The following is a 14,285-nucleotide window of genomic DNA, read 5'->3' on the forward strand; positions in this document are numbered from 1 at the left end:
CACACACACACACGCACGCACGCACGCACGCACACACACGCACAGATAAAACACTATGTCAAAGAGTAGTGTAACTGCAGGCACCCGAGGAAAGAATTAGGAACTGGATTTTTTTATTTTTTTTATCTGTCAAGAAGGATTATGTAATTTACTTCTTATCAAAACTCCTTTGAACAAATTTTACTTCTGGGAGATCTGCAGACCTCAAAGTTTGTTCTGCACCTCTGCCAATTTGGAGGGCATGGGGGAGAGTTTCTGCTGAATATGTGGGGCTTGTCAGCAGATTTTTAAAAGAGGGACTAACAGAGGGGACAGTAGCAGGACCACTTTCTAACTCGCGCTGGAGGTCAGGCTGGGTTAGCTGAGGAATGCACCATGTTCTGCTTTGTTTTGTACCTGTCACACGCTGATCAATGTGCAGATGCAGTGCATCCTCAGCCTGGGAGAAATCACCCTAATCATCGCTGAGAAGATCCTCATCCTGTAGTCGCAGTGCGCCTGCATTCATAGCCAAGACTCAGGCACTTCACTGCTACTGCATTACCATCTGCATCTGGTAGTAAAGCTGGGATTAACATTACAGTCGATTCTTTTACAGCCTGCATTAAAAAGGAATATGCAGGAGTAGGGATTCTCACATAAAACTCATATCATGAGAATAGAACTAAAATTCAGCTTCATGCCTCCTTCCTTCTCGGGGGGAAAAGAATAGCTTTTTGCTGAAAATGCAGTTTCAGGTAATTAATTTCAGCACAATCTTTGCTGCATTCATATGGTTAATAAAGTCTTTTTTGACCACTGTGAAAAGAATGAAATCGTGTTCCTTCCTTCTTGTTTCTGAGTCAGATGAGGTGAATGATGGAGCTGGTTCAGAGCTGCTGAGGTAACATCTTTATAGATCACAAAGGATTCAGTTAGATTAGCCACTGACCCTTTGGGTCAGGATAATATTCCTGTTCTACAAAGACAGACAGAGTTGGGTTTTTATGAAAGAAGATAATATCGATTTCACAGGGGAAAATGACAGGCTGGATGTTTTCTTAAGCTTCTTCCTGTTTTTGTTCCGGGTGAGTTTCTCTTAAAATCGGGTTGTCGTTGTGGCTGATTAAATTCAGGAGAGAATCTCTGCCTCTTCACGTTGCTGTTGGGTTTCTGTATGACATGTAACACAGAAACCCAACACCATACCCGACAGGCGGATCCGTGTTTTTTAGGGTGAACGCCTCACCTTGAATCCTCCAAACATTTCTTTTATATGTCGTGCACCTGATGAGTTCAATCTTTGTCTTGTCTGACTGTAAAATCTCTCAGAAGACTTTCGATTGGTCCTGCTGCAAGTTTCTGTTTTGACTTCTCCCTAAGTTGGTGTTGAGTAGTGTTGAAATTATAAGTAGCTGGTTCCAAACCCAGGAAAGCAGCAAGTGTACATGAGAGTGAAGAGTTGACAAATATCAAATTGTTGGTGGCTTTTTTAATTCAAGGTTTAAAAAGTGTGTGGTTTCTCAGCAACATTGGAAACTGATCTAATTTCAAATGGCAGGGTGTGTATGTATATATTTGAGTCTTTGTGTATAATTTTGAAATGGTTCAATAATTAACTTCGGTGAATGAGGAGAGTGTTTCTGTTTCATCCCTTGTTATTTTGCACTTCTGCTTTTTTCATTTCTTTGTATAGATTTGTTATTTTGATTATCTTTCCCCTCCAGCCCAGTTTATTCACTCAGTTTGTTCATTACCTGAATTTTGGATTTGTATTGTGGACTTAGTTTTATCTTCTCATTATAGTTTATTTTTTCTGTTAGTTTAGTTTATCTTTTTAGCTGTTTGGTTTATTTTTTGTTAAATTTGGTATGTATTCCTGTTATTGTTTAGGTTCTCTTCCTTCTACCTTCATCTTTGTTTTAGTCACGTTGACATTTGCTCTCCTCCCCCAGCTGCTAGCCATTTTCTTGTCTAGTCTTGCTCCCTTCACAGCTGCAGCTCATTACCTCTGATTAGCTCCTTTGTCGTGTCCACTTTCTCCTCTGTCCTGGACTCCCGTGGTTCATTCGTTGTTCTGTTTTATTGTTGCGCTCTGCCGCCTCTCCATGTTCTGGGTTTCCAGTTTTTGTAAGTTTTTGACTTGTGTTCATTAAATCATGGCTCATATGACCACTCTGTTCTCCTGACTGCAGGGCGTTATATGTAACCTGTTGCAGTTTACTCTGTAGCTCTCTGGCTGGGACACACTAAGCTTAAAGTTTGCAGGAAGGGAAAGGAAGAATAGACGCTCACACGCACGCACGCACGCACGCACACACACACACACACAAGGGAATAATTCACATTCGCAGGATTTTATATGATTAATGTAAACTTGTCACCACAGCGGTATTATACATTTGTTTATTTCTGCAGCTACAGTTTCAACCCACATACATTTGTGAAATTTCTATTAACTCAAAGTATGAAGGTTTACCATCGTCAACCTGCAACAATTTAGTAACCTGTCAAAGGCAGATCCAGAAGATCAGTAAAAGCACAGAAAGCATCTAGCAGAAGAGAAGAACAGAAAACCAAACACAAAATCAAGATCATAATATTAAATTTTACTTTTCTATCCACATTTAACCGCTTGTATTTGTCAGATATATTGTCTATATGAGAATTGCATAAATAAATCCACATAACAAAAATATTTCCACCTTGTTCTGGTGGAACAATGAGTTTACTTTTTCCTAGACGGCGGCTTACAATAAAACATTTTAATGTAATTCTAATGCTGCTATTTCTTGCGACTGAGTGTCTACATGTCCTGTCTTTTTTTAAATTTTATCTCTTTCTCCGTTTTAGGTGGTCAGCAGAAGGAGGTCATTGTGTCTAAATCTGACCCAAAGGTTTTAATAACGAACTACAATCCGTCTAAGGACTACATTATTAGTGTCATTGCTATTAGAGGCAGAGAGCAGAGCAGACCACTTCGGGGGAGATTTAAAGGTTTGTTTCATTTTCTTTCTGCCCTTCTGGAATAGTCTTGTCTTTTCTGTTTTTCTACTTAACTAAATAGTCTTTTTGTTTTGTTCTCATCATTACATTTGGTCTTGTTTTAAGCTGTTTGGACATTCTCTCAGGTTATTTTGTTATGCAGTGTCTTTTTTCATCTGTGTCACTTTTCTCTTATTTGTTCTTCTGCTTGGTTTTGTTGTTGCTGCATTGTCTCATTTTTAAAAGTTAGTTTCTACTCTCTTCCATTCCTTGGCTTGGACTAAAAGTCTCTGGCAGTGCGATCAGTTTCAACATAAATACCAGCACTCTGGTAATTAATAGCGTTTAACAGTACAACTGTGTTTTTAGAGCTGAAGGTCTCTCCCTTCATTCTCCAAACTAAACCAACACCCCTGTGCCCAAAGAGCTCAACTCATCAAACCAAAGAACACATTTCCAAAACACAGCACCGTGTTTCGAATGTTCAGCTTTAGTTGCTGGAGGTAGGACGTTGATGCCCTGTTGCTTCAGCAAAGGAGTTTTTCTTGGACCTCGAAGTTCTTCACGATGAAGAACTTTGACACTTTCTTGACGCATCAAATCCAGTAGAGGATATTTTAGGAACAATTATCTTGGCAGAGACACAAAGGGTGACATTTCTGACTATTTTCCTCCTCAGTTTTTAAAAAGTTGTGCTTTCAGCCACACCCAGATTTATCTGCAAAGGAATCTGCGCCCCAATACTATGCAATGATGCATCATGAAACATTTGGAAATGACAATGTAGCCTTCACCGTCACATTATCCTCTTTCTGAGGGCCAGACTGTTGTTTTCTTTTGGCATGATGAATTTGCTTCTGACCAAAAATGTCAGATTAGTCAAAGTGTTCAGATGGCACCGGTCCTGCTAAGCAGAGATCATACTGTGAGGTTCTGTGCTAATTGATTACCTAGACATGGTGTGAAAGTTAGTTGAATATTCAAGTGAGGTTTAAAGCTAATTTGATATTCAGATTTGTCTTGGAAGTATATTAAGCTTCTTGTTTAGTTCAGCACATAAATAAAATATGTGCTGAACTAAATAAAACTTTATGGAGATTTTGTCTTTGGTGTTTTGGAAACAATACAAGTATGTACAGTTTTTATTGTGGTTGTTTCTATGGAAATATTAAGAGTTGTGTGTGATTTCATCATGGAAACTAACAGTTTTGACCTAAACCATATTATCACATTATATTTATGGCAACATAAAGTTTCTTAATCCGTGTTATATTTCTGCTCTGTTAACATCTCATTGCCTCTCTCCAGCTAAACCAGCTGCTGGAGGTGATGCTGACAAAGACGACGAGTCCGAGCCGCAGAGACTGACTGATTCAGATGGACCTCCTGACGATGCCAACGAGATCTCTGGAGGTAGGACAAAAGCACACACTGTTTCCATGACAGGAGGTTGCCTTTAAGCTGAACGTATAAGTGAGATAAATACCTTTTGGATGGATTCTCCGGTCTGTTGCTATAGAAATGTTTTGGAGGCTGGCAGATCAGCATGTGTAGTGTCAGTGCGGATCCGGTTGTATCCAACAACATGCAGAGTTTGTGAGCAATCAGTAATGGAAAATGTTGGAGAAATGCTCTGACTGGCAAACGTCAGGTTTTCACCCAACAAGTGAGAACGAAGATGCCAGAACCGCATATTCCTCGCTTATGAATCCGTCACAGTTGTGATTTCTGGAAACATTTAGTGTTTAACGTGAACTCCTGATATAAGCAGAGTGTCATTCACTGTTCGCTCTTGTCTGCATGAGCTGAGGCTGCTTTTTTCTCAAAGAATCAACTTTATGTTTGAAACCAAGCTGTTCCAAGATGTTCTTTTTAAGATTTGTTTTCAGAGATTTACAGATAGATGTCTTGGATCTTGTACTGGGTGGCCTTCCTGCTAGCACATTCCCAGTTAACATGGGGATTTGTTTTGCTTCAGTAATCATTTTTGCAATGTTTTTGGTTTTTACTAATGTGCGAAGATCATTAAAAAAAATCTCGTCACACAGTTGATGCGCAAAGCAACATTTCAGATATTAGGAAAGCTGTTAGTGTGTGAATGTGTTTGTTTTATTAAACGTGAGTCTAAATGTATTCAAGACAGATGTTTTCATGCAACCAAAATATTTGCTTGTCTTTCCCTCGCCTTCTCATTTACACTTTATACAACATCATCATCTCACTGACGACATATAATTACATTCCAATACAAACCAGGAAAAAGGAGGTTTGACCGTGGAAATAATCCTGCATCTGTCAAAAGATAATAAATGAATGTAAAAGGAGAATCAACCCTGAATCTGTTTTTATTTACATTATAATAAACAATGTTTCCATTCATTCTCAATAATGAATGGAAACATTTGTTGGAATCACAGTAGTAAAACCTTTATTTTAACTGCTGGCCAGCTTTCTGCATGTTTTTATTGTATTTTGACAATTTAACTTTGGCTCAGAGTCTTTGGGGTTGGAAGGCCTCCTTGGCATCACCCTAATCTTTAGCTCCCTCTGGAGACTTCATCAGATTGATATTGAGACCTAAAAGTCCAAATTACCTCCAGTAAGAAGAAACAAAACGATTGCTCTGAACCTGACTCTGCCAGAAGTGTGGTTAAATTTTGATCTACACTTTAGTTTCAATTCAGCAGCAGCATTAGAGTCTAATAGAAAGCATTTGCTGGGGAAGAATGCTAATTGTTTCAATCTAAACTCATTTGATTTACACCACCTAAAGGTGCATTTAGGAGCCATTCGAAATTTGTACAACACTCAAACAGCGTGTTTTTTTTTTTAATTTTGTGTATATACCAAGTAGCAAATTTAATTCAGGTGACAGATGTTTGTGCTGGTGTTGTAATGAGACAATTACTGGACATTTCCTGGATGCATAAAATGAAATTGCAACTGGTGTGAAAGGAAACTCTTAAGTCGTTATATAAGAGCAATCAGCCATCAAGATACCAGCCTCCGTCCTGTTCAGCTGTTGTGTTGGCCTCTACAGTGCATTAAATGTACAGAGTGCAATTATTTTAAGGACTATACAGTTATATATTGATTGAAGCATATAATTCCTCTGTAATATGCTAAATGTGCATTTCAGAGATGCTGATGGCGCACACAAGTACAATTTATTTATGCACACTGAGAGAAGCAATGAACAATTCATTTCCATAAAATCATAATAAATTGGCTCTTGGGTGAGAAGCACATAGGTAATAAATCTGAACTCCTGCACTGACTGCAGGTTTTAGAAATTGTTTTTTGTTAATTGCAATACCAAACAAGTTAAAAGATTAAAATGATTAATTTTAATTTGGATTAAAATGATGAATTAAGGATTTATCTGATTTAATTTAATTTATTATTACAACGCTTATAATTGTGTCAGTGCAGTTTCAGACATTAAAGATTTTCTATGTTTGTTTTTTCTTTCTGGGAAGTATGTTTCTCTGTGCTGTGTCATCATGGTGATACAGAGGAAAAAAAAACACAAAAGGATCAGATACAACCATGCTAGATAGTCAAAATCAAAAAAGATGTGAGATTGCTTATATATTTAGTATTACATATATTTAGATGAGCTTGTTTATTTAAACACAATAAATGCACAATCATACTAATGACACATTAGTTTGTGTTTTTGGTTGTGTTAGCTATTGGTTTATATACATCTGTCTTTATCCTAGTTAAACATTTAAAAAATGTTCTTTAAATGTGATTATAAATACCCAGGATACTGTTTAAACCTTATGGTCCTAGCATACCTCTGCAAAAGAGACTAAAATTTTACCAACCCAGTGATTCATCACAGGTTTAAGTTGAACACTCAAAGGAATTAAACGGTTATTTTTTGGTAATGTACTCAGCCTTCCTGTTATCTACAGAAGTCTTGCTCTCTCTGCCCACTGCAGTCGGAAATACCTGAAATAGGCAGTGAAATACCTCTGCATGCCATAAAGAATATAATTAATTTGAGATTTTTCTTATACTTTTTGTGCTTTATTTTTAATTTCGTTTTAAACGCGTCATTGCAGCTAACTTTGATTAAAAGTAGGGCATTCACAACTTCCTCAGTAAAAATGGTTTATAATCTGGTGCTTACTTATGATGTTTGCTGTTTGGAAAATGAAACAATTTTCCAATGGACCTTTCACTGATGAGAAAGTATTGTTGTCTTAAGTTTTACATTTGATTCTTTGTATTATTATTCAAATAAGACTTTTAGAAATAATTTGCCAATGTAACTTCCATGCCACTTATATTAGAGGAGTAGTTTAAAATAGAAGTAAGAATGGTTAATTAAAAAATAAAATAAACAAGTGAAAAATTGATTTGCATCCATGCAAAACCAGATGGTTTTTTTTCTGCAGTTGCAGTTTGCAGATTTACCTTACAGTTAAAAAATAATCTTTACTAGAAACCTTGTTTCACAGCTGACATTGAAAGAAAAAAGTTCTGAAAATTTAAGTGAGAAAAGTTTAAAACCAAATATCTGGGCCACTGAAAGGAAAAAAAAAAACTTTGTACTGATATAATTCAACCTGTATTCCAATTATTTTAAAATGAAAAAAATTAAACCATATAAAGCAGGCTTTGTGTATCTAGACCCACACACAGGTTTTAGTCTTTCATATTAAGTTTCTCTTGCTTCCTTTTCTTCTAAGCAAGGATATTATAAAGTTGGATTTCCATCAGATTCCTGTTATTAGACCCAGCTACCTTTCAATGCAACACCGGAGACTTTGATTGGTTCTTTGCTTTTCTACCTGTTGGGGATTATAATAATATCCTGCTGTGCTTCTGTAGATTCTGTCTGGATTCTGCTGCAGCGATAATAATAATGCATCTCTTTAGTTCAATGGAGAACGCTCCTTTATATTGAGGTATAATGTGTGACTGCTTCTCCTCTTCTCTCCACATGATGCTCTGCATGTGTATTTATATTCCACGGTGATAACACCGGCGTCCCACTGAGCTCCACAGAGATGGTGCTGCAGACAGTCTCCCAGGGTTCCTGTGTGAATGTGTTTTGTGAGAGTGTGCGTAGACGAAGGTGTAGCTGAGTGGAGTTGCTGACCTGCTCCATCTTTGTTCCAGAGTAGCAATCAGGGCTTTCATGTAAGAATACCTTAATTACAAAACCTGGCCATTTCTTTCTGTATATGTGGTAATTCAGAGCTGCATCATTGGCGGGAAATAGTTTTTTTTTTTTTGTACATTGCTGATGATTATATTTAGAATTAGGTTGGTATTAAGATAAAAGAAAATCCTACAGTTTCAATTTGAACAATTTAAAGTTTGACATTTCTTGAAAAGTGTGTTTTTTTTATCTTATTGACTAGATCATAGGGCTGCACAGTGGCGCAGTTGGTAGAGCTGTTGCCTTGCAGCAAGAAGGTTCTGGGTTCGATTCCCGGAGTTTGCATGTTCTCCCTGTGCATGCGTGGGTTTTCTCCGGGTACTCCGGTTTCCTCCCACAATCCAAAAACATGACTGTAAGGTTAATTGGCCTCTCCAAATTGTTCCTAGGTGTGAGTGTGTGTAAATGGTTGTTTGTCCTGTGTGTCTCTGTGTTGCCTTGCGACAGACTGGCGACCTGTCCTGGGTGTACCCCGCCTCTCGCCCAGAACGTTAGCTGGAGATGGGCACCAGCAACCCTCCCAACCCCACTAAGGGACAAGGGCGTAAAGAAAATGTATGGATGGATGGATCATACAAGCATTTACTTCAGGGATTAGATTGGTAAAGGTGTTGCTGTTGGATGGGCTGTAACAAGAAAGCAGCAAATAAGCCTGTTAGCCAAAACAAATGCCAAAAAATTTCCTCTAATGTCAATGAAATAACTGGTTTTGCCATCCGCTATTTGGTTTCTGAAAATACTCTCCGACCATATGTTACCATACTTAGTACCATACATCTGTTTGAGCTAAATAAAAAGTCTCCATTCAATCAAAGGAAACTCGTTTTCCGTCATCTTCTGTGGTGACACAAAGTGACACGGGCTGTTAGAAAACACAAAAGGTTTGGGCAGAATAGGTTTTCAGTCCACTGCAGCCCCAACAGGAGCATTCAGGTGTGAAAATAAAATGTCCCCGTTGTGTTAATTTAATAACACATACTTGTGTGTAATAAAATGTAGCTTCCTTAAAAGCAGCTAGGTATTTTTTTCTTTTGAGCTTATGTTTTTGCAGCTGATCAGTCTAGGTCGGTTTTGTTGTTCAGTTTTTAAATGACGAAACAATTCTCAGTGGACCGTGTTTGATTCCAGGCGGAGAAGTCAAAGCACATCGACAATGGGCATCAACTTACCAAAATTGACTTGAAACTCAGGGAACTGATAAAAATCCTAAACCAATGTCTGATGCCCCATATGCCAATATCTGACCTCTGTTTTACCATCGTTGAAAGACAGCTGTAAGACGTTCAGCTCAAAGTTTGAAACAAACCATGTAGGGGGAAACAGAAACGTGGAAGAACCTGCTTTGGTCCGATCAAACCTAACTGGAAGTTTTTACTTTGCAAAACGCTATGCATGAGGAGAAACTAACACCCATATAAACCTAAACACACCGGCATCACAATGGAACATGGTGATAGCAGTATTATGCTGTGGGATTCCTTTTAATCAGCAGGGGAAGAGAAGATGATGGAACTAAAGATAGATCAGAAAAATATTTGCATGTTGCAGTGGATGGGTGTATTTAATTGAAATGACATAAATCAAGATTAAATGTTTAAGAAAAAAAAAACAGTTACTGAGATGAATATTTAACCCCATGTCTGGAGGCTGAGCTGACAGGAAAACATCTCCACACATGTTGGTTTTTACCTGAAGGAGATCTGTGACTGAACTGTAGCATGTTAAAATTATAACTCTGTTTGAGGGTTAAAGAAGACAGATCAATATTATTTTATAATATTATTGAACCACAGGCAAACAGAGAACATATATCTTTTTTTTAGTTGCTTTTCACATGTCTTGTCTTTTAATTTAAGTGTATAGAGATTTTTATGTCTGCTGTGGGATTACATGTTCCTGAAGGGTTACCTTGTTTTTCATTCCAACATCATCAGAAAAGGACGAGGAAAGTTAATATTCATGCTTTGCTTAGCAAAGAACGGAGGCTGACGTATTCCTCTGGAAATCAGTCCTAAATAATATTATTGAAAAAAAAAAAAATCTAGTATTTGTACAGCTGTGCAACAACAGCGCTTTTAAGAAATCTGTCAAGGGATATGTGTGGGGTTATGACTGCATTTGTTGTAAGTGCTGGAGGCTATGCAGCCTTTAGTATTTGGTTGGATTGTGGGAAAATAGAACGAATGAATCTGTTGAAACTGGAAACACCCAGACAGGTTTATTTAGAACCGCAGGTGAGAACCACTGTGTTTTATACCCCAAGAAGAAGAAGTGCAACAATATTTACAAGACGCACTGTGAGAACTAGTGTCCGTTTATCTGTCCACTGCAGGTGCAGACATCATCTCTGGCAGGCGACCTTCAAAGCGCCAAAGCAGAGAAACTCGCATTACACAGAGCTCAAAGGCATAATTAAAATAAAGACATAACATAAACCGTTGGTTCAGACAGCCATGAGATTTGAGAGAGGTCAATACAGTCAAAAGCCTTTAACTTTTTAAATAACAAATTAAAATGAACAGGTTTAATTTAAAGCAGTGTTTCCTAATTCAATCATAGTTTGAAAGTTTTATATGTTAAAAATAGAAATGGTAAATCGATATTTTCCTTTGCTGACTGTTGGTGACATGCAAAAGACGAGCAGCTGTGACACAACAAGAGAGCTCTTTTTTTATCACAGTTGCTCGCCTTTGCTGCTTCACAGCGACTGCACTGAAGGGGTGTTGGACTGTCTGAACATGAGGTTTCTTAACTTGCTGGCACTGCAGAATCAAAGACATGATGTGAAATACAACAGCTTTGGTGTCTAGAGTGGCAAAAATTCAGTTCTGTGACTTCCTGTGGTAACAGCTCAGGGGTGCAACACTGACATCCCTTCATTGTTCGAATCTTAGAAACTCTAGAACGCAACCTATCACATCTAGGAAATCAATTTTAGTTGCATCCACTTGAAAACAGTGATGGTGTATTCTTGAGGTAGTCGTGTGATTGTCCTTATCCAAACTGTTGCATTCGGAGAGGGGACGTTGATGAGGAGGGCAGCAACACCAGAGGGTTTTCAAGTACATCTCTGATCAGCAGCTGGATGGTTAAAACTTGAACGATCAGGTTTTCCAACCAGACAAACTCTCAAATCTCAAATTAAACCAACGCTGACCTTAAGATTGGCTTTGACCTCAACCATGTTTAATATATATGGGCTATGTGCAAAACAAAATCTCTAAATCAGAAAATATATGGATTTTAATGAGCAATACCTCAAATGTGTTTTTCTTTTTGTAATTTGCTGAAGGATATTTAACCCAATCTTTATGTCAGTGTATGTACATAAGACCTGCTATATACAATTGTGATTGTGTGTGGAATACAAAAGTATCAAATATGTGCCTCTTATTGTTATGAATTTGTTTGCTTTATCATTACACCTAGCAAAAAGAAATGTTGAAATGCATCAATCTAAAGATCAAAATTATGACATTCATGCTGATTGAAAACTTCTGAATGCCACAGAATCTCATTTCTTAAATGCTTTGGTGCTTCATTGCAGTTTTTGTATTTCCAACAGAAGGTGAACTTAAGAGACAGATGCTGTTAAAGTTGAGCTGGAGGCCAATGAGATTCATCTGACATTCAGCATACTGGTCATGAAGGAGTAGGCGAGTCTTATCTGTCACCACTGCAGAGAGTTCGAAACTCTCACCTGCTGATTAAAGTTTCTAAATTTGTAACAATTTATTCTCAAGAGTATGTATATTGCAGATAATCCTTTAAATTTTGTCCCTTGCTCAGCCTTTCTTCAGACAGAGCATTTCCATGCATCCTTCAGTTTTCTTTTAAAATATCCAGCATTTACCCAAATGCAGGAAAATCTTCACTGTTCGGCTATACTACAAAACTCGGCGGGCTCACTGGATTGCAAAGATTTTGCTGTAAGACTGATAAATGGACAGCAAGACAGTCGGTAAGGGGAAATTAATGAGTTGAACATAATCAATACAAAAACCTCATGTAATATAGACTAGAACAGCAGTATAATTAAACTCCAGTGATTCTAAGCAGTTCATCATTTCTTTGTATTTGAGTCTTTTAATGCCAAAATCTTTTACTGTCCCAGAACATGCTTGTTTAAACAAGAAGGTAGTGCTTTCACAGAGCAAAGCAGATATGGAAGTATTAAAGTGACTAATGGACAAGAAGGTACAGTTTCTGTATGAGTTGTAGAGCATCCAGATGGGCTAAGTGAGACACTTCTGATTGAAAAGTACTGGAGAAAATGAGAAAAGAAATTGTTTTTCTCATGAAAGTGCAAAAGTAATTTCTGAAATTCATTTTGTTATCTTTTTCCATCACTCCTGGTCCTTTATTTTCCATGCTGTATATTTTTCTGCTCATAAATTATTCCTGCTGAAAGGAGCAGAGGAGAGATCCTGATCCTGAGCTGCTAAGACCCTTCACTCATTTGGATGTGTGAGTCGTGTTTTTGTGGTCTGTGCAGCCCGTCCTCGTCCTCTATTAATAGAGGACATTTATGGGTGAATTGAGCTAATTGTGTGACGGCGGTTAACAAGTGCATAGATGTGGCTGTGCTAATGACAATTTAGTAATTATTGGCAGGAACTCAATTAAAATAATTAGCATCTAATTTCCTGATTGCCCCACTGTTGCTTCTCATCTCTCCATCTTTCTGAGACACTGGGCAGGACTATTTGTTTTGTGCTAAACCAATCTCTTAGATTCTTTTTTGTTTCATGCAGGAAACAAAACAAAAACAGTGAAAGTTTGCATTAAACCAAAAGATTCAAGAGTCGTTATGTGCTTAATATTGCAAGAGCAATACAATTCCTTCTTTGACTTTTGCTCGCAGCATGCTTATTAAGTCTCTTATTGGGGTAAAATAAATCAATTTAATGAGCAACGTTAGATAATTACATCATATACAAATGGAAAAATGCATAAAATAAACAATTATGTAACAATAATAATTCAATATAATGTTATGACCACTAATAGATGAAGTTAGTGGTTGGAAAACATTTCATGTCAAATTTGTTTTCAAAGTTGATGTGTTGGGAGCAGCAAAACTGCGCCTGCATAAAGATTTGAGCCAGTTTGTCAGGGGCCAAATTGTGTTGGCTCGACAACAAGATCGGAGCGTCTCCAAAAGTTCAATTGCTGTAGAGTGGTTTTGTTTTGTGGTGGTCAGTAACTCGGAAGAGTAGGCACAAAAAGAAGAGTTGTCCACTGTAGCTGTGCTTTGCTGAAGCTGTAAGATCGTTTCCGGATCCTGAACAAAAAGATCCATCGAGCTGAACAAGAAGACAAAAGAGGTAGGAAACACAAACTAATCAGTATAATTCAGAACTAAACCACTGCTGATTTGCAAAGCCATAAAACCTGCTGGGAGCTACACACATGTAAGATATGTGTAAAAACAGATAATACAAATGTATTAAACTTCTAAAAGAGAAATTTCCAGATTATTATTATTATTGTTATTATTATTATTATTATTAAGGTTTTACTGGAAGCTACACTGGTGTAATCCGCTGTCTTGTCAAGACATTTGGCTTTAAATATGAACATAAATCTGTCCTAATGAGGCAACACATCCTAACCTATTCAACTATCCCTAATATTTTGGGATTCTTGACTAGACTTATGTCCAAGATGTCAATTAATGTAAGGTTAGAGTTGGAATAAGGCATACACTTTTGGTCAGAACTGGCATAACAAACGGAGAAAAGCACAGCTATACAAGCTTATATGTGTGGGTCAGATAGAGGCCATACAGGAAGCAGACAACAAAGAAAAATGGATAAGCCAAACAGAGGTAGATGGGAGGGAAAATGACAAAAGGCTTTAGAGAAGTAGGGTATTGACAGGCCACATTATGCTTTTACCATCCATAATATCTGTTGTTTCTGCATATCTGTGTGGTGAATGAAGTGGAACCAAAAACTCAGTGGAATAAAGATCAGGAGTGCAGGCACAGACAGATCTTTCATGAAGTGACATAAATCCTCTGAAAACAGCTGTTGGATTTCAACTTAAAACCTCATGAATCAAAAGACTTAATCTTGCACACAAACACCCACAGACTCCCTCAGGTTTCACCAATGAATATGAATGTCTGTGCCTGGCT

The 14,285-nt window shown here is 37.6% G+C and overlaps 1 protein-coding gene across 4 annotated transcripts in view; it reads left to right on the top strand.

The window, feature by feature from the left end:
• The window catches only part of col14a1a (collagen, type XIV, alpha 1a), a 122,162-nt gene that overhangs the window by 18,162 nt on the left and 89,715 nt on the right, over positions 1–14,285 (top strand). For 3 of the 4 annotated variants that reach the window (XM_008432271.2, XM_008432273.2, XM_008432272.2), the window contains exons 4-5: positions 2,833–2,976; positions 4,273–4,377. In XM_008432271.2, the coding sequence (XP_008430493.1) occupies positions 2,833–2,976; positions 4,273–4,377 (249 nt within the window). Of the gene's footprint in view, positions 1–2,030; positions 2,110–2,832; positions 2,977–4,272; positions 4,378–14,285 lie in introns of those variants that run through there. The other variant, XM_008432274.2, reaches the window with a different exon arrangement.

The sequence above is a fragment of the Poecilia reticulata genome, linkage group LG16 (genome assembly GCF_000633615.1).
Source record: "Poecilia reticulata strain Guanapo linkage group LG16, Guppy_female_1.0+MT, whole genome shotgun sequence".
In the NCBI taxonomy this organism is placed as follows: domain Eukaryota; kingdom Metazoa; phylum Chordata; class Actinopteri; order Cyprinodontiformes; family Poeciliidae; genus Poecilia; species Poecilia reticulata.